Genomic DNA, 24282 nt, shown 5'->3' on the forward strand with positions numbered 1-24282 from the left:
CCCTCTATGGCTCGAACTCACCGAACTCACCAACCGTGAGATCCGAACCTGGGCGGAAGGCAGATGTTTAACCAGCTGAGTCACCCAGGCGCCCCCTTTAAGTTTTTGAAATCATACTGTTTTCCCTAAATGAGTGAATAAATCAGGACATAAACATGCTAAGTCCTATTCCTCTGCTTTTTTATTTAGGAGATTTCTATTTCTCTGCTACCGTAAACTCAATAAATATGTAAAAACAAATCTGGATTATATATATAAGAGTACAACAGTGTATCAGTATCCATCAATGATCCCATCCCTTCCTCCCTCAACATAAATAAGCTTTCCCCACCCCTTATCATTCCTAAATTGAATCCTTAGTGATTATTCACTTTTCTATTTTTTTTAGTGATTATTCACTTTCTAATCACACTATTAAATGTGTAAAAACAGAGTATGAGAAGTGTCAGGCTTTATTTCCCCAGGGAACATGAAGTTGTACAACATTCTGGACTTAAGGACACCGATGAATACAATCATTGTTGACATTTTGTGTTAGATAATTCTTTGTTTTAGGGAGCTCTGCATTGCAGCGGTTTTGCAGCATCTCCGACCTTTACCCACTAGGTGTCAGCAGCACTCCCTTAGTTGGAGTCATCCAATAAAATGCCTCCAAACACTCCAGCCCGTGCCAGATGGGGTGGGGGTGGGGGTGGCGGGGGGAGAAGGGAATGCCCCCAGTTGACAACTACTTACGGTGTTTATCATCCGTCTTGAGCTTTACTGCGTGCAGTTCTCAACGCCATACTGATTCTACCTTCTCAGTTGGAGAGATTTGGGGAGTAAAAAAAGTTTAAAGACTATAAGGTCCAAGGGATTGAGACATGCGACCTACATAGGCGGTTTCCCCTACAATCGCGGTTCCTTTCGTGAGAAGGAAATTCAGATGGGAAACTTCAGGTAGGGATGTCTTTACAGATACTGGCAGAGACTCAAGAGCAGTAGTTCCCAAACTTGATCGCATGTTAGAATCAGCTGGGGGGGGGGGGAGAAATATACATATATATATATACACACATATATGTGTATATATATATGTATATATTTATCTGCCTCTGCCTCTGCCTCAACCCTGCCCTGGAAAACTGAGATTTAATAGGTCTGGAGATGGGCGCAGATTAGGTATTGTTTAAAAGTGCCACGGGTGAGTCTAATGGCAACCTCAGTTGAGAACCACTGATCTAGGAGTGTGATGGAACACTGATAGCAAACAATGATTATGCTTCCCATGCTTTTTGCATAGATAAAACTTGTTCGGGCGAAGGATGATTTTCAGGGGAAAAAAAAAAAAAGAATGGTTTTTCCGGCAGCTTCAATTATCTGAAATATGGATGCGTCTCTCCTGAATACAGACAAGTTTGGATTTCTTTCTAAGTACCTAAAGTGGGAGATCTTTATGTATTCTAGTTGTACATCTGCAATGTTATTTCTTCTTGGGGGTTAGTATTGAGGGGAAACAGATGTTTGGGCTGAGAAATAAACTTTTTTGCTGAAAGTATATCCTGAAAGTTTTAAGTAAGCAGCAGAAAGGCATGATAGGTAAACCGAGGCCTAGAGTCGCTACCCCATTCCCATGCCTGCCACCACATTCCAAACCAAATTCCTGTCCCAAACCAAATTACAATAGGGGAGGGAACTATTCTACTCTTTATTTTGCTCGCTGGGGATCTATACAGGAGATGGAGGGGCAGCCACAAGTCCCCAAGAGCGAGGGGGCATAAGTCCATTCATCCTACTGTCTGTCTGAGGTACAACCCCCAAGGCTCTTATGCAAGGGTAGAAAGTAGCTACAGGGACTCGATTTGTCTCTGGGCCCCTTCCGGAGTTTTTCTGCCCCGCTGTCCCAAACGATGGCAAGTCAAGCGAAGACCAAAGCCACGCCCACGACAGACCCTTCAGATTTCCAGAAGTGAGTGATGTTCCACCAGAGCAGAGCGGCAGCTTTTCAATTCATTCCTCTTTGATGAGCTGCATGTAATTTTCTCCACATACCCTGTGGAACCACACTCGGGGCGGGCGTCGTGGTTAGCCTGGAAATTAGAGCATGGAGCACATGCTTCTGCCACCACAAACTCTTGCAACAGCCAGCCCGGCGAATTGGAGGCGCTCACTGATAGCTTCTGCGCCGGCACAGGAGCCTCCGATTGGCAGAGGTTTAAGGTGCAAGCCGCCGAGCAACCTGCCCTGGGGGAGGCCACGCCTCCCTGCGCCCCTAGGCTTAGAGGGCTCGGTCTGAGCCCTCAGGACAGAGGGACCTTCTGGACTGGCCTCCCGCCTCGTCTAGGGCTCACTTACTCTGCAGCCGGTGGGAGGTTCCAGATCCGGGCTGAGAAACACCAGCAGTGCCTATCAGGGCAAAGGCTTTATTGGGATGTCCCCTTAGCCGCAGCAAGAAAAGCCAACACTCATTTGTTGGATTGGGCTGTGGGCTCACTTCTTTGGACCCTGACAAGCCTCGGGAAAGGCCCTCTCTAGGTCCCTGCGGGAGATTTCTTGCCCTGCGGAAGACGCCCAGCCCAATCTTCAAAATGTAAGAAAAATATTAATCATTGAAATCAGTTTCCAAATTGGATTTCAGGTGGCTTAAAATAAGATATGTATTTACAATAAACCAGTTTAGGTAGAAAGAGAATATCTTACCTTGAAAAAGAGAAAAGAGCTAACACACTAACTAGTGGCTCTATCTCTAGTAACTAGGCTTAAACATTAAATTTAGCACCCGTCTTCCCTGTCTGCAGGGCAAAAAGGGAAACAGTGACGTATTCATTAGGTAGTTTCATAAGAGAATTTAATAGTTCCTGAAGAAAATTAAAATTTTTTCTGGTGGCAAATTGAAACAGGAGTTTATTAATAAATGTAATTTTTATCATATTGTTATCTCAGTTTTCTTTGGCAAATCCATACTGTGAAATTACTTACTTTTTAAATGTTTAAAGCCTTGAGACTTACAGCATCACCTGGATTCCGTGTCCGATGGCCTTCGCAGGAATTAGGCATGAACCCTGCTGCTGTTTCTTTGGGCCCCAGTTACCTTTCTCAAATTACTCTGGTGTTCTCTGCTTTGCACACATAAGCCTGTGTCTCGCTTTGACAGAATTGTTTCATCTTGAACAAATATACCTTTTTATTTTTTTTACCTTCAATTTTAAGAAGAGCTGTGTGGGCCCTTTGGTTTCAGAGACACTACTTATAACCAGCAAAATTGGCCTTAGCCCGGAGCCTTCCAGACATTTGGTTTAGACGTCCTGTCACCGGCAGGTCTCCATGGCTTCTAAATAGTGGAAAGAGCCTTACACTATTATCTTCTTATTTTTTGGAGAAAGAGTGCGAGCAGGGGAGAAGGGCAGTGGGAGAGGGAGGGAGGGAAAGAGAGGGAGAGAGAGTGAGAGAGGAAGGAAAGAAAGAAGGAAAGAAAGAAGGGAGGGGATGGGGAGGGGAGGGGAGGGGGAGGAGAAGGGGAAGGGGAGGAGAAGGGGAGGGGAGGGGGAGGGGAGGGGGAGGAGAAGGGGAGGGGAGGGAAGGGGAGGAGAAGGGGAGGGGAGGGGGAGGGGAGGGGGAGGGGAGGAAGGGGGAGGAGAAGGGAGGGGAGGGGGAGGGAAGGGGGAGGAGGAGGGGAGGGGGAGGGAAGGGGAGGAGGAGGGGAGGGGGAGGGAAGGGGGAGGAGGAGGGGAGGGGAGGGGGAGGGAAGGGGGAGGAGGAGAGGAGGGGAGGGGAGGAGGAGGGGAGGGGAGGGGGAGGAGGAGGGGAGGGGAGGGGGAGGGGAGGGAAGGGGGAGGAGAAGGGGAGGGGAGGGGATAGGATCCCAATCAGGCTCCATGCTCAGCACAGAGCCAGATAGGAGGCTCAATCCCACAACACTGGGACCCGGGCCTGAGCTGCAATCAAGAGTCAGATGCTTAGCCAACTGAGCCACCCAGACACCCCAGAACATGGGATGCTTGATCTTGGGATCATGAATTTGAGCCCCACGTTGGGTGTAGAGACTACCTAAAAATATAACACTTAAAAAAAGTGGAGTAAATACCGAAGAAAAGGAAAACAATTCCAGAATTCACTATCCTGAGCACTGAATTCTATTCTGAAGACCAGGTAACTCCTTTTGATATCACCCAAATATGGAGACTAATAGTTGCGTCTCAAATCAGTTTTGTCTTCCTTAGTAACAGACTCTGATTTTTAGCTGGGCCTATTACTGCTCAGCTAACTACGTACATTTCCAAACCACTCGTATGATCAGGTACGGCCGTGGGATTAAGCACCAGCTAAAGAGGGACAAGCAGGTGTGTTGTTGTAGGAGGCTTCCCAAAAGGGTCTTTAAAAGGAATGGATTGATGGATGGATTAATGGATAAACAAATTGTGGTCCATACTCCTACAACATGGAGGAGCTGGAAAACATCCTGAATGAGATACTCCAGACGCAAAGAGACAAATATATGATTACACTTATAGGAAGTAGGTAGAGGGGCGCCTGGGTGGCTCAGTCGGTTGGGCGGCTGACTTTGGCTCAGGTCATGATCTCGTGGTCCGTGAGTTCGAGCCCCGTGTCGGGCTCTGTGCTGACAGCTCGGAGCCTGGAGCCTGTTTCAGATTCTGTGTCTCCCTCTCTCTCTGCCCCTCCCCCGTTCATGCTCTGTCTCTCTCTGTCTCAAAAATCAATAAACGTTAAAAAAATTTAAAAAATAAAAAAAAAGGAAGTAGGTAGAATATGGAGATTTCTGCACAGCACTATGAAACTACTTTATGACAGTGAACTGTGTAACTAAAAATGGTTAAAATGGTAAACTTTATGGTATTTTGACCACAGTAATAAAACAAGGAGTGGGGTGGATTTGACTAAGGTATGGAATTCGGTGGAGGAAGGATCGCCTTTTGAATAAATGCTGCTAGAGAAGTTGGCTTTCTACAGGCTAAAAAATGAACCTCTATGTAAGTTTCAGACCTAATAGAAAAATTAACTGAAAATGAATCGACTTACATTTAAAACAGAAAACTAAGCAACAGAAGAAAAATCTTCAGGCTCTAGAGCTAGGCAAAGAGTTCTTTATTAATTTTTTTTTCAACGTTTATTTATTTTTTGGGGGGGACAGAGAGAGACAGAGCATGAACGGGGGAGGGGCAGAGAGAGAGGGAGACACAGAATCGGAAACAGACTCCAGGCTCCGAGCCATCAGCCCAGAGCCTGACGCGGGGCTCGAACTCAGGGACCGCGAGATCGTGACCTGGCTGAAGTCGGACGCTTAACCGACTGCGTCACCCAGGCGCCCCTAGGCAAAGAGTTCTTAAGAGTTGACACTAAAAGCATGATGCATAAAAGGAAAAAATCCATAAATTGGATCTCGTTAAAATCAAGAACTATTACTCCATGAAAAACCTTGTTAGGAGAATAAAAAAAAAACTAGAATGGGGAAAAATACTTTCAAACCACATATTTTCAATGCAGGTGAAATAGGCCTCTACTGGAAGATGCCATCTAGGACTTTCGTAGCTGGAGGGAAGTCATGCTTCAAAGGACAGGCTAATGCAGCTGGTAACCAATTTGAAGCCAATCCTCATTTACCATTCTGAAAACCCTAGGGCCCTCAAGAACTTTTCAATCTACTCTGCCTGTGCTCTATAAATGGAACAAAGCCTGGATGACAGAATTAACTGTTTATATGGTTAACTGAATATTTTAAACCCACCGTTGAGACCTACTGCTCAGAAGAAAAGATTTGTTCCAAACTATGACTGTTCATTGACCATGCACCTGGTCACCCAAGAGCTCTGATGGAGATGTCCAGCAAGATTCATGCTGTTTTCATGCCTGCTAACACAACAGCCATTCTGTAGCTCATGGAGCAAGGAGTAATTTCAACTTTTAAGTCTTATTTTAGGGTTTTTAAGTCTTATTAAGAAAGACCTTTTGTAAGGCTGTATAGCTGCCATTGATTGTGATTTCCGATAGATCTGGGCAAGGTACATTGAAAACCTCTGGAAAGGATTTGCTATTCTAGATGCCACGATCTATTCTTCAAGGTAAGAGGTCAACATAGCAACATTAACAGAAGTTTGGAAGAAGTTGATTCCAACCCTCGTGGAGGACTTTTAGGGGTTCAAGAGCTCAGTAGAGAAAGTCACTGTAGATGTGGCTGCAATAGCAAGAGAATGAGAATGAGATGTGGAGCCTGAAGATGTGACTGAATGGCTACAATCTCATGATAAAATTTGAATGGATGACGAGTTTCTTCTTACAGATGAGCAAAGAAAGTGGTTTATTGAAATGGCAATCTAGTGCTGGCGACCATGCCATGAAGACTGTTGAAATGACAACAAAGGGTGTGAAATTTTACATAATCTTGGGGCACCTGGGTGGTTCAGTCAGTTAAGCGTCCAACTTCAGCTTAGGTCATGATCTCACGATTCATGGGTTCGGGCCCCGTATTGGGCTATCTGCTGTCAGTACAGAACCTGCTTCAGATCCTCTGTCCCCCTCTCTCTCTGCCCCTTCCCAGCTCATGCTCTCTCTCTCTCTCAAAAATAAACATGAAAAACACTCAGAATATTACATGATCTTAGTTGGTAAAGCAGCAGCAGTGTTTGAGAGGATGGACTCCAGTTTAGAAAGAAATTCTACTGCAGGTAAAATACCAAATAGCACTGATGCATGTTGCACAGAAATTGTCCTTGCAAGGAAGAAGCAATCAATGCAGCACAAACTGTCATTGTTGTCTTAAACAAACTGCCCCAGCCACACCAGCCTTCAGCAACCACTACCCTCATCAGCCAGACCCTCCACCCGTAAAAAGATGATGCTTAGTATTTTCTAGCAATCAAGTATTAAGGCGTCTACATTTTTTAGACATAATGGTTTTGCACACTTAATAAACTACAGTATAGAATCACTGCTTGGCCTCTTGGCTAAGATCAAGTGTAATAAACTACAGTATAGTATAAACCTAACTTTTGTGGGTACTGGGAAACCAAAAAATTCAGTTGATTCCCTCTGTTGTGATCTTTACTTCATTGCGGTGGTCTGGAACCAAACCCACAAGATCTCTGAGGTATGCCTGTAAGTGGAAGATAGAAAGTGGAATAACAAAGAAAGTTAATTATATAAATTATAATTTATAGGATTGGAAATAGTTATACAAATTGGAAATAATTATTTAAAAAGGAGTCTAGAAAAAGATACAGAGAAGATAAGCAAAGGCCATTCAAAATACACAGAACTGGTCTCCCCAGAGAAAACAAAAATAATGGAACAGAACATTTCACAAGAATACTAAATGAAACTGAGAGCACACACCATGTTCAAGAGGAAATGGTGATCCAGAATGGTCAAAACAGAGAGCTATTTGAAGAGCTATCTTCAAAGATAAAAGGCCCTTTTAAAGTCAGGCAGAAGGACACTTAAGGGGTTAGGGAGGGGGGTCCTGGGTGGGGCGGGGAGGGGGGGGATCAAGCTGGCCTCAGTTCTCATTAACATTCAGCATTTGCAACAGGATACTTTAATGTTTATTTTTGAGAAAAGCACAAGCAGGGGAGGAACAGAAGAGAGAGGGAACAGAGGATGGGAGGCAGGCTGTGCTCACAGCAGTGAACCCGATGAGGGGCTCAAACTCACGAACCGTGAGATCACGACCAAAACCATGAGATCATGACCAAAGTCAGCCGCTTAACTGACTGAACCAGAACAATACTTTTAATATCCTTGAGCAAAAGGAGTTAAGACAAGCAGTCTTTCGAGAAATAAGAGAACAATTCTGGACATGAAAGAACTCGGGGCATAGAGTTCTTTCTGAAGAAAGCACTAGAGAACAGAACAAGTCAGGTGAGAAGTAACTTTATTCACTACAGAAGAGATAGTGATGAGCATTACATATATGGAACTGTAGGGAAAAAAATACTTTAAAAAGGGTGCAGAAGGGAGTAACAGAATAAGCAGTGTTAATCGAATCACGTAGAAATGACAATGAAAAAGTTGAGAGGAAGAAGGGATACCATGAGAGGAGATAGAATTGACCCCTATGTAGTTGAGATTGTGAAGCTATTCAAACCTGGGGGCACCTGGGTGGCTCAGTTGGTTGAGCGTCCGACTTTGGCTCAGGTCACGATCTAGCGGTCTGTGGGTTCAAGCCCGCGTCAGCTTCTGTGCTGACAGCTCAGACCCCGGAACCATCTTCAGATTCCCTGTCTCCACCTCTCTCTGCCCCTCCCATGCTCATGTTCTGTCTCTCAATAATAAAACGTTAAAAAAAAAAAAAGGTACTAAAACATGCTTAATTTTATTACAAGTTTGATAAAACTTCAAGACAGCCCCGCACTTATCCATGTTGGTAGGCTATAATAGTTTGACTAGTTCTTAGAATAATTTCTGAAGACTTAATTTGGCAGAGATGTTAATATCCCCCTCTTATCACTGTTGAACTTGCCATGTTACAACCAATCCTCCCAAGTTTATGCTTTGTTTCTGCCTCCACTCCATACTGAAGACGAGATTATTGTTCCTTACCTGTGTACTTATCAGCATGGCATAGATTTCTTCACCCCAGGTCTCTAGTAGCTTCGCTTAGGTACCTAATTCATTTCAGTGATCAAAGCATTTGGAACACATGCTCCACACTTCCCTTCCAGTGCCCTCCCATTTCTTTTGAGATCTCTTCCAGAAGTTGGATGTACAAGTATGTGTCCTTGCTTCCTAACCTCACTCAAATGTGTGAAGTTCCTTCCCGAGACAGTATCACACATTATTAGAATGCCAAGTGTGGACATTCTAGGAATGTCATCGTTCACTCAACACACAGCTGGCAAAAACACATTAAAAAAAAACAAGACTCTTTGAAACGTATTCAAATAAGCCTCAATTTTTTTTTATTTTTTTTTTATTTTTTTTTTGAATGTTTATTTTTGGGACAGAGAGAGACAGAGCATGAACGGGGGAGGGGCAGAGAGAGAGGGAGACACAGAATCGGAAACAGGCTCCAGGCTCTGAGCCATCAGCCCAGAGCCCGACGCGGGGCTCGAACTCACGGACCGCGAGATCGTGACCTGGCTGAAGTCGGACGCTTAACCGACTGCGCCACCCAGGCGCCCCCAAATAAGCCTCAATTTTAATAAGATCCTCTACATACACATTTGCTACTGAAAATTGAACTACCACAAAAAACTTTTATTACAACTCTAATTTTTGAAAACCAGAAAACCTAGCCTATGCACCCTGCCATAATTATAATTATGATTATGCTTTCCAGCCAAACCACCCAATATTCTCTATGTATTCCTCCCTGCACAAGTTACGTGGCTTCCAATTTGATGTTAGGGTTTCTTTTAAATGTTTTTATTCGAGAGCATGAGTGGGGGAAGGGCAGAGAGAAATACACACACACACACACACACACACACACACACACACAGAATCTGAAGCAGGCTCCAGCCTCCCAGCTGCCAGCACAGAACCCTACTCTTCAGAGCTCTAGTCGGATGCTTAACCCAACTGAGTCACCCAGGAGCCCCATGTTAGGTTAACCGATCTTCATGACTTCAGGTTTCTCAAACACCCAGGCTACACTCAAAACCCACTAGTGTTTCCTTGGGTCCTATCAAAAAGTGGAACTAAAGTATATTGAGGTCACTCAAATGCAAAACACCGGATTCCTCACAAATTATTATCATCAAGGTAGAAAAGACAGAGCTAATATAGATTATCAAAATATTATACTTTGTCTATAATAGAGCAGCCTTCCCAACGTGCTGCATGATTCTAAAATTACTAGCAAGGAAAACACCATATAATAAGGTTTATGTTTACATAGACTCCATGTCATAATTATTCTCCATGCTGGTATCCTCGGGAGGTCTATGATACAGGCAATAATGACATCTACATCTAAATCTTTCTACTCTGGATTCATCCTGGAAAAAAAAAATAAGAGAGAGAGAGGAATTGCATTAATTTAAATAAAATGGATTAATTGCACCACTAATTGAAGTGTAACAACCCTCAAATCTAGAACTGGTTATTAGAATAGCCTTTGAAATACACTTGGGCAAAGAGGAGGCAAGATTGAAATGTATGGGTACTAAAGAATGCCAGGTTGCAGATCATTTTGTAATTGTAACATCTGAGCGTCAAAAATATATTCTAAGGTCATTCTCTGAATGCCTTAAATGTTAAGTCCTCCTAGATTCTGTACTCATGTTATTGCCCTCTTACTACAGAGTACATTGTACATCTACCGTAAGATAAAAGTTGGAGAATCTTAGTTTTAAAAAATATTTTTGAGGGGCACCTGGGTGGCTCAGTTGGTTGAGCGGCCGACTTTGGCTCAGGTCATGATCTCGCGGTCCGTGAGTTCGAGCCCCACGTCCAGGCTCTGTGCTGACAGCTCAGAGCCTGGAGCCTGTTTCAGATTCTGTGTCTCCCTCTCTATGACCCTCCCCCGTTCATGCTCTCTCTCTCTGTCTCAAAAATAAATAAACATTAAAAAAAATAAATAAAAAATAAAAAATAAATGAAAATATTTTTGAGAGAGCGAGTGGCTGAGGGTCAGAGAGAGAGGCAGAATCCCAAGCAGGCTCTAGGCTGGTCAGCATAGAGCCCAATGTGGGGCTCGAACTCAGGACCCGAGCCGAAATCAAGAGTCAAGATGCTTAACCCACTGAGCCACCCAGGTGATCTAAAAGTTAAAGAATCTTAAAAACACAAGTGTTATTCACATCCTGCACTCATGAGTGACCGCTGCTCATCATTCTTAACATCCTAATTGACATTGGGTGCCCAGAGGTAGGCAGTGCTGTCGGCCCAGATCACATGAACCTACCGTGGCACGCTGGTTGAAGTAGCGATGATTTTTAATAAACCACATCAGCCTTTCCATCCTTTCTTTCCGAGCAGTTAACAAAGTCCTTACTCCACCCCTCCTCCTGTTGCTGAGTATTCGGTCCACAAGTCCCTGTGGTTTCGTCTCTGTGTCCTGCTGTTGGGGTGGATATTCTGGTAGAGGGGAAGGAAGTTTGATACTAGGGTCGAGAGTCAATTGACTAAGGTTCTTTATTAATACTTCGGAGATGGTTTGAGAGGCAGCTGAAAGACAAAAGAAAGTTAAGATCCATTAGGGTGAATTGCAATATCCAGAAGTCACTTGTCTCTTGCTCAAAGTAGGTGTGCCTGTTAAAACAGGTTAACAATAAACATTGGGAGGTTCTTCAGGGTTAAGATCACACACAGACATTACCTACTGTGTTAGTGTAACACACTTCAAATGGTGAGAGCATACATTTGAAAATGTGCTTAAGAATCCACTGTGATAGGGGTGCTTGGGCGGCTCAGTTGGTTAAGTGGCTGACTTCGGCTCAGGTCATGATCTCTCGGTCCGTGAGTTCGAGCCCTGCATGGGGCTCTGTGCTGATAGCTCGGAGCCTGGAGCCTGCTTCTGTTTCTGTGTCTCCCTCACTCTCTGCCCCTCCCCATTCATGCTCTGTCTCTCTCTGCCTTTCAAAAATGAATAAATGTTAAACAAAAATGAAAAAGAATCCACTGTGATAGAGGGCACCTGGGTAGCTCAGTAAATTAAGCATCTGATTCCAAGAGTTGGTTTCGGCTCAGGTCGTGATCTCAAGTTCCGTGGAGTTTGAGCCCTACGTTGGGTTCTGTGCTAACAGTGGGGAGCCTGCTTGGGATTCTTGCTCTCCTTCTCTGCCCCTCCCCTGCTCCCTCTGCCTCTTGAAATAAATCAACTTTAAAAAAGCTAATAAATAAATAAATAAATAAATAAGAACCCACTATAATGGAAAAGGGTTCATTCTCAGAATTTCCCCCTCTTCCTCTTATCGGCAGTTCTGAGGTTAGATTTTTTTTCCCCCAGTGTCAAAAGATACCTTATGTATAGGATTCCAAGTGGGAAAAAAATATGGGACAGAAATCAGGTATTGGCAGTTCTCCTATTTTCATGTGTGTGAATTTTTAATAGCGGGGTGGGGAGGGGAAGCAAAGCATTAATGCAAGTCAAAATTAGTAAACAAGTTTCAGCAGTTCACCTTGATAATTATAAAAAACCTCTTAAATTTTCCTAGGGGAGGGTGGGTAGGAGAAAACACTCACCCAGTGAAATAGACAAAGTAACCCGAAATGTAACAGTCTCTCTCCTTAAGCAGAACTAGAAGTCAACAGGCTGTTCCCCCCTTCACTCCTACCCAGCCTTTTCGTGGTGTTCTCTCCACTCAAACTCATTTGTTTTGGGAAATCAGCCACTCACTTGCCTCTTTCCAAAACCATGATGCATACCCCATATGCACTCCCATCTCATAGAAGGCAGTTAACCTTAATCTTTCCTGTGTGAAAGCATTAAATATAAAAGTCAGTTTCCATCTGACTTCTAGGGACTTGTGCACATGTAAATAAAGATCCCTAGCTGCAGAACTGTCAGGGTCTATGGCAGATTTGAGGAAAACCAAAGATCCGATCGAATAGACCTTACAAATGTCTTCATTAATTTCACCCCTTGTATATGTCCACTCAGGCTCTTCCCTCAAAGAGGCAGGGTGGGGTGGCGGTGTGGACTGGTGAGGGGGCGGGGAGGAGAGTGGTGCCTGGCAGGGGATGTTGATGGTAGCAGAATATAAAATGTCAGGCTTCCCTTGCAGCTGGGGCCCACCTACCACCATCAGCCTACGCCACCCAGCCCCACCATTAGGGTATTAAGGTTTCAAATCCCAAGGGTCTGGTTCTCCAAGGCCAAGCCTGGGATTGGGTGGAGCTCCAAGAGCTTCTCTGGTAGGAGAAGAACCCAGGAAGGAGAGGGCCTAATTAGCACTATGCCTGGAGCAGCGTTCCCAAGAAAGCCCTCCAGAATGCATCCTACTAATTTACATTACACTCACTGGCTTTTATCGATGGGCCCCCTCCTTCAATTTCCTCCGCAAAGCCATTTCCCTGTTTATTAACATTCCTAAAGGGGAAATTTAGCTGGAAAACCAATTCAGAAAAGGTTGGGGAGACTCAAAAAGCCCATAGGTTACCTTGGGAGTTTAGGCTTCTAATGTTTGCGTTTTTTTTTTTTTTTTTTCCCTTTCCTTTTTACCATTCCTGACACGTATTGAGGATAGGCAGACATTTTCAGGCACGGCCTAGGAGGATTCTGGATTGCTTTTCCCCAGAAACTGGGCAGAAAGGATTGAAGTATTCCTGAGCCCAGTAAGCAAGCAATGCAGTTCTCCCCCTTCCCCAGCTTCTAGCTCTTCCCGTTTCTTCACCAGAGGGACCTACATACACAACGTGGCCCTCCCGCAGGGAAGTGGTTTACTTCTCTGCATTCCTGTGTGTTCCGAAAAGGCACTATCTGGCTTACCTGAGCCTCCCTGGGAATTTTCTTCACTGGCCATCTGAGAAGGTTCCGGGCCACAGGATGGGTAAAGCTTCGTTGGCGAATCCATCGAAAGCCAAATCTCAGACCTGAAAGCCAAGTCTCAGTCCTTCTAGACCTTTGGATTCCAGTGGAAAGCAATGGGCTCAACTAGCTGCCAAGTAGCCTGGAAAGACCGAGATAGCCCAGAAAGGGCGAGAAAAACTGAGGCTCCAACAAACCGTGGCGAGAGAAAAAGAACAAACCTCAAAGTTTCGATCTGGTTTCCTCTTAAAACTACAGATAAGCCAATCAGCGAGCCTATTTTAATGTAAATGCTAATGGTAAGGGTAAGGTGAGTGGGCGTCATCCTATTAGTGGAATGAGAGGATAATTCATCTGCTCTGCATTAAAACAATCATACTCTGTCATGTAGGCTGGAAATTTTTACAAGAACCTCGGGTTGTGTCTCCCTAAGTTTGCCTTAAAAATCTTTTTTTGTTTGTTTGTTTTTTTCAAACTACTTCGGGAGATGGCTCCTGGTTTGTGAACTGGGCTTTAAGGTATTCTTGTGCAGAGAGGTGAAGGGTGGTTTTCCTCCCAACCGCTGATTAATTCCCAATTAAACTGACTGAGGAAGTTTCCTTAAAGTTTTCCTTGCCTCGCATCTTAAACCTGGGGTTGCTGGTAAGGGAAAGTAGAGGAGAAATAAAGTGTCTGTTATAAACACTTTACTAGCTTGATATTTTATGGATGTGTATCTTGGATCGCTTTTTTTGTTTATTTTTTTTAATTTTTTTTTAACGTTTATTTATTTTTGAGACAGAGAGAGACAGAGCATGAACGGGGGGGGGGGGGATGCAGAGAGAGGGAGACACAGAACTGGAAGCAGGCTCTAGGCTCTGAGCCATCAGCCCAGAGCCCGACGCGGGGCTCGAACTCACGGAGTGTGAGATCGTGACCTGAGCTGAAGTCGGACGCCTAACCGACTGAGCCACCCAGGCGCCCCTGTTTGTTTATTTTTGAGAGAGGTAGAGAGAGAGCCTGAGCACGCCAGCAGGGGAGGGGCGGGGGGGCAGGTAGCGGATCCAAGAGAACTCTGTACTGACAAAGGCAACCCTGAATTGGGGCTAGAACTCACGAACAGTCAGATCGTGACCTGAGCCCAAGTCAGACACTCAACCTACTGAGCCACCCAGGGGTCCCTGTAATTTTACTTTGTTTTATAGACTATTAGTTGAATCGCATTTAACATTTGTGAGCAGCTGAAATTAACTAAATTTATAAATCCCCTTCCTGCCTCCCCCCATTTGTGCTGAACTCTGGCCAAGAGCACCAATATTAACTGCTGATTTTCTGCTGGAGGTGGGAGTACGAAGTCCCCAGCTGTCCCACCCTCTCCCCACCCAATGTGCAGCTTCCCCCACTCCCCTTTTAGCTGGAAATCACGAGAAAATACTCAAAAGCAATCTTGCTTGTTTTTATTTTTTTTTTTAATTTTTTTTTCAACGTTTTTTATTTATTTTTGGGACAGAGAGAGACAGAGCATGAACGGGGGAGGGGCAGAGAGAGAGGGAGACACAGAATCGGAAACAGGCTCCAGGCTCCGAGCCATCAGCCCACAGCCTGACGCGGGGCTCGAACTCACGGACCGCGAGATTGTGACCTGGCTGAAGTCGGGCACTTAACCGACTGCGCCACCCAGGCGCCCCTCTTGCTTGTTTTTAGTAAAAAAGCAAGTCGAGGTTCTGATCAAGAAATATTTGTATAGATGAGGAACAGCCCTAAGTACATGTTAGGTCACAATACTTGATTCAAAGTGTTTCTGGAAAAGTGCAGCCTCCAGATAGCCAGCATCAACAGCGCCTGGTAACTTGTTAGATATGATTAGAAAGCACCGAGCTCCAACCCACATCTACTGAATCAAAGACCACGGCCCAGCCATCATCGATGCAGTGATTCTGAGGTGTGCTAACGTTTAAGAAGCCCTGCTTAATGGCATTCTTGACTCTCCACGCCTGTTGTTCTCGGCTGTTTCCTCCCTTGCCCTGGATACTGGTCCCATGGCAGTCTCTCAAAATTCCGTTGGGAGAGGTGAGGGCAAAAATCAGATTACAGGAGGTACAAGATTAAGAAGACAGTGAAAAAGGCCGGTACAGACTCCCAAGAAATCCAGGTTTAGGACAAAGGGGAGAGAGCCTTGGCTGCAAGAAGGTGCAGGATATGAATGGTGGAGGTTCAGTTTGCTTCAACATGACAGAAGCTGAGACAAAAGCAAAGGAAAGTAAAAATACGGAGAGACGGGATAGTTGGGGAAACACCCTCCCAAAATATGCTTTAAACAATCAGATTTTTTTTAAAAAAAGTCTTATTTATTTATGAGAGAGAGAGAGAGAGAAGGCACGAGCCTGAGAAGGGGAGAGACAGAGAGAGAGGAAGAGAGAGAATCCTAAGCAGACTCTCACTGTTAGTGCAGAGCCCATTATGGGGCTTGAACTCACAAAGCCTGAGATCATGACCCGAGCCAAAACCAAGAGTCAGATGCTTAACCAACTGAGCCACCCAGGTGCCCCGAGATTAAAAAAATCTTTCAGGGGGCACCTGGGTGGCTCAGTTGGTTAAACGACCGAGTTCAGCTCAGGTCATGATCTCATGGCTCATGAGTTCGAGTCCCATGTCAGGCTCTGTGCTGACAGCTCAGAGCCTGGAGCCTGCTTTGGATTCCGTGTCTCCCTCTCTCTGCCCTTCCCTTGCTCACTCTCTGCCTCTCAAAAATAAATAAACATTAAAAAAAAAATCTTTCAAAATTATGACACATTTCTATTTAACATGTTTTTTTTCTTTATAGTATGAAAGATGAGGTAAAAAGCCAAACAGACTAAAGCAACTTGGAGAATAAAAAAAGACTGTAAAAGCATACATCAAGGAAACTATCCCTAATTTCTCCAGAGATAAGAAATCATATAACAGTGCACCTGGCTGGCTTAGAAGAGTATGTAGCTCTTGATCACAGGGTCGTGAGGTCAAGCCCCACACTGGCTGTAGAGATTACTTAAAAATAAAATGTTTTTTTTTTTTTTTAAATCATATAACATATAATGCTATATAACATATAAACTAGATGCCCTTTTTAAAGAAGGAAAACAGCGAAAAATAGAATACCTGGAAATGAGAAATTTGATGTTAGAAACTAAAAAAAACATGGTTTGAAGAAGAAATCAAAGATATTCCCTCAATAATTAAAGCAGAACCACAAACAGATGTAAAATAGGAGAAGAGATATAAGAAAATGAAAATTTAAGATCAGGAAGTATAATGGCTTCAGATTCTTCAACAACAACACCGAAGGCTAGAGGATAGTGGAGAAATCCCTTCCAAATTCTGAAGGAAAATGCTTTCCAACCTAGAATTCTGCATTAGTCGAAAGACTGAGCCAGTGTGGAACATCCTCAAACATTCAGGTTCTCAAAAAATGTCACCACTGGCATAGTTTCCTTAGTCTTGTGGCAAATTAACTTGATATGAGAACACTACCAGGGAAGTATTCCTAAGGTCATGAAACAGGCTCACAGACCATACTAAAAAGCTCATTAAAAATTTTTTTTAATTAAAAATCAAAACACTCCTATCTTGCCAGTTTTTTTTAAGTCAATTTAACGAGCACAGCAAAAAGCAAAGCAAAAGGAAGGGGGCAGACCGAACGTTAAAAACAAGACGATAGGCCCAAAATGGAGTCGCTCATGCTAAGCCCCATGTCACCAAATTGAAATTGAATTGAATTACAATGTTGGCTCTCCCAGCATGCAATTTGAAACCAGTTAATCAGAATCTCCACATCAATACTAGTTAGGTAATCTGTGCAACTAATAGACCCCTGCCATGCCCTAAAGGAAAGTACCCATGCAATAACCAATCTGCTTTCTTGCCTAGAACAACTTCCTGAATCCTGCTCCTTTCTGCCTATAAACTCTCCTTTCTTGTGTAGCTCTTTAGAATTTCTTTCTATTTGCTATACTGGATGCTGCCCAATGCATGAATCGTTGAACAAAGCCAATAAGATCTTTAAAATTTACTCCCCTGAATTTTGTTTTCTAGAAATAGGATACAATCTAGATGAATGGATCTTAATCCCGAAGTTATGGGATATGCAGTTGATAGGGTTCATACACGCTCCCCTAAAATATGACATCTTGGGGCTCCTGGGTGGCTCAGCTGGTTAAGCCACCTATGTGAGTTTGGGAGTTAGAGCCCCACGTTGGGCTCCGTGCTGGCAGTGCAGAGCCTGGTTGGAATTGTCTCTCCCCAACTCTTTCTGCCCCCCCTCCCCCCCCCCCCCCCCCCCCCCCCCCGTGCTTACAGCTCGGATCCTGGAGCCTCCTTCAGATTCTGTGTCTCCCTCTCTCTCTGCCCCTTCCCCGCTCATGCTCTGTCTCTCAAAAATGAATAAACTTTAAAAAAATAAAATAAATAAACTTAAAAAAATGAACACATAAAATATGACGTCTTGGCATATTGACTGTTTCAAGCTAAGAGGTGCTCTTCCCATACCTGGAAGGGAACGTCTTCATCGCCTGCTAAATTTCCCCCCCCCCACCCCCTACCCCTTAACTTACGATATCCTTTCACGACGGTCTCCTCTTCCTCAAACCTAGCATAAAAACGCTCAGGTTTAACTCTTCGCTCAGGTCTTCATTTCCTCCTGGAGGCTCCTGTAAGGAAAACTTGCGATGATGAGTAAATGTGTGTGCTTTTCTCCTGCTAATCTGCCTTGGTCAGTTTAATTTTGAGACCCAGCCAGGGACCTTCACGGGGTCAAGGAAAGCTGCTTCGTTCCCCACACCGTGTTTATATGTTTGTCTCCACCTCTCCTCCTTCCGCTTTGACGGGGTGGTCATGAGAACCAGAGTGGAGGTTTGAGGAAAGTGCCGAAGGAGCAGGTGCTAGGTACCAATAACGTACACTGATTCCACCAGTGAAATAGGCCTGGCCATAGCTATAGCTTGCCGAGTAGCCTGGTGAGCAATCATGAATTTTATTTGCATTTTAAAGGCAGACCGCAACGGGATAAAAGTGGGTGCCACCAACCGGTGGCTGATTTAGGGATCAGGCAGTTGCCAGTCCGCAGGTGATATGATCATAGCTTGTTCTTTCCCTACTTTTCTTTCTGCAAGTAATAACTGTTTTTTTTTTTTTAAATCTTATTGGTTGCTATTTGACTTACTGTATATATTTATATTTTAACTTACTGTATATTTGGGGGCGCCTGGGTGGCTCGGTGCGTTGGGCGACCGACTTCTGCTTGGGTCATGATCTCGCTGTTGGTGACTTGGAGCCCCGCGTTGGGCTCTGTGCCGACAGCTTAGAGCCTGGAGCCTGCTTTGGATTCTGTGTCACCCTCTCTCTCTCTGCCCCTCACCTGCTCGCAGAGTAAATAAATCCCCTGTCTCTCAAAAATAAATAAACAGGAGCGCCTGGGTGGCTCAGTCGGTTAAGCGTCCCGACTTCAGCTCAGGTCACGATCTCACACTCCGTGAGTTCGAGCCCCGCATCAGGCTCTGGGCTGATGGCTCGAGCCTGGAGCCTGCTTCCGATTCTGTGTCTCCCTCTCTCTCTGCCCCTCCCCCATTCATGCTCTGTCTCTCTCTGTCCCAAAAATAAATAAACGTTAAAAAAATTCTTTTTAAAATAAATAAACATTAAAAATCAAAAATATATTACAAAAATAATAACTTACTGTATATTTAAACACCCAATGAACTCTACGAATACCTCATGTGCTACTTATTTAGTGAGTATCCACACTTAACTATGAGTTATCTCCTAAGTACTAACTTACAGCCAGGCTTAACATTTAAGAGTATCTCCATCCTATTTCTTCTCTCCCTCTATTGCAGAATCGAATATTCTCAAATAACACTTCAAATGCATGTTGTACCTTTTAACAGGAATGTTGATCTAACTAAAACAGAATATAACCGAATCAGAAGAATGAGGAGATCGGAAATATGTGAGTATGAGGTACGGGAGAAGAAAGGACTAAATCTGTGTGTCGGAATTCGATACTAATGCCTAACACCAAAAAACAAAAATAAAAATAAAGAAGTATCATTGTAAGCTTGCTATTTTGAAATGAGGAGACAAACGGGGTGCCTGGGTGACTCAGTCGCTTAAGCATCTAAACTGGCTCAGGTCATGATCTCGCAGTTTGTGAGTTCGAGCGCCGTGTTGGGCTCTGTGCTGGGAGCTGGGAGCCTGGAGTGTGTTTCCTTCTCTCTCTCTCTCTCTCTCTCTCTCTCTCTCTCTCTCAGCTCCTCCCCGCCCCTCTCTCGCTCAAAAATAAATAAACATTTAAAAAAAGATCTAGTCTCTTAGCAACTTTTGAAGTTTATAATACAAAGATTATATACTTTGTATTTTGAAGATTATAATACTATAATCACTATTTTGTGCATCAGAACTCGAGAACTTACATACAAGCTGCACATGATTTCCTCTTCTAGTACCTTAGTGCTTTGTACTTGTTTCTTCATGTTGTTCTCTGCTACCCTCAGTAGAAGACAAAGGAGGACGGACCCAGGAGGTGGACAGAGTGGTTGACAGGAAAACCTTTAAGGAAACAGTCCAAGGAGCTCAAACTTTTTCTATGTGTTGGGGAAGACTGCCATTATTTTTCCTTCTGTCCTCCAACACTCAGGTCTAGCTTGCACAGCAGGGAGGTTTTTAGGCAATCCTGAAGAGGTACCACTAGAAAAGACAGGCTCTTTAGATTTTCCAGTAAAATTGTAGAGGCTGTAGTTTTTGTGAGAGAATTGAAATTGGAAGCATATCTGTTCTAATTCAATTTCGATACCACCCACCTGATTCTCTCCGTCAATGGTTCATTTATTTTTAAATGGCTGCCAGATAGGCTTATTTGATAGGCTCAAAGGAGGTAAGCATTGACTTTCCAAGTCAGTTCCACCTACCATTTTATTGGAAGTCTGGCTCTAATTGATCTGAATTTCTTTTCAGATCCTCTTAAAGCCATTTGGAAGCCTTAAATGTCACCTTTCTTTCCAGACTCAGAGATCTAGGAGGAAACTTCAAGCTGTGGCTAGAGCTCCACGGACTGACCACAGAAGTTTACCCTGAACTAGAGTATTCACCCAAGACCAGGGGAGAAAATTAACAGGAAGACAGGCCAAGTAACCCCCTTTTGTTTTCCCCTTTCTTGATAAGAGGAAATTTCAGATTCTTTGTATTAATTTCCAGCCTTTGAAGAAGCAATATAATTTTTTTATTGTTTATTTATTTTTGAGAGAGAGAGAACGTGCAAGCTGGGGAGAGGCAAGGAGTGAGGGGGACAGAGGATCCGAAGCAGGCTTGGTGCTATCAGCAGAAGTGGGAGGCTTAACCAACTGAGCCACCCAGGTGCTTCGAAGGAGAAATGTAATTAAGCAAAGTTCCTCAAACCAGAAGAGGCAGGAGGGTGGGACCCTCCGAGGGCAAGACAGGAAAGCGAAGGGAAAGTCTATAAGGGGGAGCTGCATTGTTAAACTATGTCGACATTGCATTCTTAAAAACAAGGTAACAGTCCCCAAGTGGAATCCCTTTGCTAAGCCCCACATCACCAAACCAAGAATTAATTACAGTTTGGCTCTCCCAGAAATGGAATCTTAAGCCAGTCATTCAGGGATCACCTGATCAGCACTAGTTAGATAATCTGATCGACCCCTGCCATCCCCTAAAGTGACGTAACCTTGCCATAACCAGCCTGCTTTTTGCCCACGTATAATGGCTTAGTTCCCGCTCCTTTCTGCCTTAAAAATCTTTCATGTTGCACAGCCCCTTGGCGTTTCTTTCTATCTGCTAGATTGGATGCTGGCCTATTCGAATTGATTTTGCTCAAATAAACTCTTGACACGTTTTAATACGCCTAAGTTCACGACGTGTTTTTGTTTTTGTTTTTCCTAAAGCAGCCCATATAATTTTATTCACATTTGAACTCCACTGGAGTCAGGGATGAAGTGTCATCTTCCATCCCAAGAATGAAGTCTTCAGGTAACGTCTCAAGGGCTATCTGAGCTAAGTGGTCATCATAAGAAGGTAGGGTCCCTGATTTCTCTAATTCACAGGTTTCTGCTTTCTGGAGGCATCCAGTGAATCACCATGCTGCCAAAGTCCACACAGAGCCAGTCATCATCATCCTTCCTTTCTGTCTTAACAGGAGGTCCACTTTTACGTCTCGGGTATTTTACATTTTCACCACGTGGTCGGCGATGGCATGTGAGCGTCTCGTGCAAGCAAGTTCCACTCTCAGTCACAGAGGAATCTGTATGTTTCACTTCTGGAGGAACCTTAATCACACAAACGTCTCTTGCATTTTCTAGCCTCAAAAGTGAAACCAGCATATCGATGTCTAACTGGGGGCCAGAACGATCTGCCGGGCCTGACTCCAGGCGCCGGACGCCCGCTGCCCCTCGGCCACGCGCCGCAGTGGACGTCGCGCCAGAGTCCAGGAGTCAGGCAGGCCGGGCCGAGCGCTGGTCCCTCCTTCAGGCGCCAGGGGCCAGCATCCCAAGCCCCGCCAGGCACCTGCTGCCACCGTGCGCCACAGTAGCGTCCCAGCCGCCTCCCCACACGGACCGCCTGCATAAATTAATCTCTTAACAGCCCAGAACACCCCAGTCCCTGGACTCATTTCTGCAAAGGGGAATGTTAGCGCAATGGCTTAATCTGCTGGAGGCCGGAGGAGGAGGAAAGTCTTTAAAATCGGATGAGTGGAGTTTAGAATTCTAATCTGCCCTGGGGGTGTGAACGGATGGTGTCAGAATCTTGGCTCTACTTTTTTTTTTTTTTTTTTTTTTTTTTTTTTTTAATCTGTGGAGCCCACCTTTTTTCCCTCCGGGTGGGTTCTCCGGTTTGAAACTGTTTTCCATTCAACTGTGCCAGGTTGGTTTCGGGATGGGCATCAGAGCCGCAGGCAAAATAAACGTGTTGCCCTCAGGGAGCAAATATTCTGGTGGGTAGGGACGACAAACCAGAGATCCAAAATACAGGGTGGGTCGTGAAAAGTATTCCAAAGAGAGGCCAAGCCTGGTAAAGGAGAGGGGAAGGCGGCTGTTGTCGAAATCCTCCCAAACACAATTAATGGACTCCCTCCGCTGCCTGGCTCACCCGCCGGCCCCACCCCGGCCTCCCAGCCCCGCAGGTGTTGTCCCCCTTTGCGCCCACTCAGTTCTCGACGGCGCCTTGGGTCGAGAAGTGTTTCCACCGCATCCCAGGCCATCTGCCCCGGATTCGGGCCTGGAGGCCCGATGAGCGGGGTGGGGGACGAGCTGCCTGGCACCTGGGACCAGCAACGGCCTGGGGACCAGTGGTCGCTGCGGCCCCCGCGCCTGTGCGCGGAACTGCCCCTCGCTTTGCCCCTTGTCTCCCCGCACCGCCTGCACTTGCCTTCCTTTCCACCTTAGTTCGTGAAATTGCACAGCGGAGAATCGATGCTCCCAGGGGTCGAATCCTGCGTCTGCGAGCAGTTATTGGACAGCTTAGTGGAAAACGCTGAATGACTTTGAGAATGTGAGAGCCCGCTGAAGAGCGGCGTGCGGGACGGGGTTCTGATGGGAAGAGCTCAGGATTGGCCGGTGAATTTCCAACATTGGAGGTTTGAATGAAGATACTGGAACCAGGGAGGTAACTGGTTAACTAGTCAATCAGGCCGATCAGAGGAGAGTAGCAAATTTTGTCAGCATTCCCAGGTTTGCTAAAAGGTGAGATTTCAGGAAAGGCTTTTCTTTTTTTGGTAAGGCTCGGCAGAACACGCAGTAGATAATGCTGGTGAGAGGCACAGCCCGACTGGAACTTTCTATTTCAGCTTTGGAAACCCAGTCCAGAGATCAGAGGAATGCCTTGTGTCTTTGCCCTGTTTCATTAACCTTCTGCCTTGGCTTCTCTTTTTCATTATTTATTTATTTAAAAAAATTGTTTTAATGTTTATTTATTTTTGAGAGAGAGACAGAGACAGAGTGTGAGCGGAAGAGGGGCAGAGAGAGAGGGAGACACAGAATCCGAAGCAGGCTCCAGGCTCCGAGCTGTCAGCACAGAGCCTGACGCGGGGCTCGAACCCACGAACTATGAGATCATGACCTGAGTCGAAGTCAGACGCTTAACTGACTGAGGCACCCAGGTGCCCCTTCTCTTTTTAATTTTTATTTATTTTTTATAAATGTTTAGTTATCTTTGAGACAGAGTGGGAATGGGGGAGGGGCAGAGAGAGAAGGAGACCAAGGATCTGAAGGGATCAGCCGAGAGCCTGATGTGGGACTGGAACTCACAAACCTGTGAGATCATGACCTGAGCAGAAGTCGGACCCTTAGCCGACTGAGCCACCCAGGCACCCCTTTGGTTTTTTTTTTTTTTTTTTTTTTTTTGAGAAAAGAAACCCAGACACAAAGTCTCCGGGTCTTTCCTTTTTCTCCCCCTGAAGAACTTCCAGGCAGTCCTCTGTTCACTGGTTAAAGAGGGTGTCTAATTTGGGAGGGACAAGGGACTTTCAGAGGATGCTGTTCACCCTAATAGTTCTTACGTGCTTTGCTTTCACCAGCCTCCCGCTCCTCAGAAATGCTGGCAGAGGGCCTCAGCCCTGGTACCAAGCTCCCATCCCTTCTACGGGAAGGACAACAGGGCAAGAAGTTTGGACACCTATGCTTTTCAACTCCCCATATTACAGTGTCCATGAGCCCCTTGTCTTTTCCCTCCAGCTTTGTCGTTCCCATGTCATTATCCTCCTTTTGTAAGCTAGCTATATAATTTGAAAGCTTTTCTGACTTCAACTTGCCATTGTTGCATTTTATTTATTGGCTGCAAGAAGAAGCATTAGGACTCAGGGGCTGCAAATATTATCGAATTCTAACATCAGTAAATTGAGATGAGGGGCGCCTGGG

The 24282-nt window shown here is 44.9% G+C and overlaps 2 protein-coding genes and 1 pseudogene across 2 annotated transcripts; all 3 read right to left on the reverse strand.

The window, feature by feature from the left end:
• Positions 1-1826: 1826 nt before the first annotated feature.
• On the reverse strand, positions 1827-3036 carry LOC115518643 (annotated as a pseudogene).
• Positions 3037-9462: 6426 nt separating this feature from the next.
• On the reverse strand, positions 9463-13528 carry DPPA3 (developmental pluripotency associated 3). Its single transcript, XM_030322791.1, has 3 exons — positions 13367-13528; positions 10841-11103; positions 9463-9932 (listed from the first exon to the last, which is right to left on the reverse strand). The coding sequence occupies exons 1-3, from the start codon at positions 13449-13451 to the stop codon at positions 9825-9827; spliced, it is 456 nt and encodes a 151-aa protein (XP_030178651.1). The 5' UTR covers positions 13452-13528; the 3' UTR covers positions 9463-9824.
• Positions 13529-21329: 7801 nt separating this feature from the next.
• Positions 21330-22628, reverse strand: LOC115518645 (mitochondrial assembly of ribosomal large subunit protein 1-like). Its single transcript, XM_030322218.1, is given in 5 exon segments — positions 21330-21480; positions 21482-21596; positions 21599-21641; positions 21643-21818; positions 22517-22628. Coding segments are annotated over 5 exon segments (597 nt in total).
• Positions 22629-24282: the final 1654 nt, after the last annotated feature.

This window comes from Lynx canadensis, chromosome B4 (assembly GCF_007474595.2).
Source record: "Lynx canadensis isolate LIC74 chromosome B4, mLynCan4.pri.v2, whole genome shotgun sequence".
Classification (NCBI taxonomy): domain Eukaryota; kingdom Metazoa; phylum Chordata; class Mammalia; order Carnivora; family Felidae; genus Lynx; species Lynx canadensis.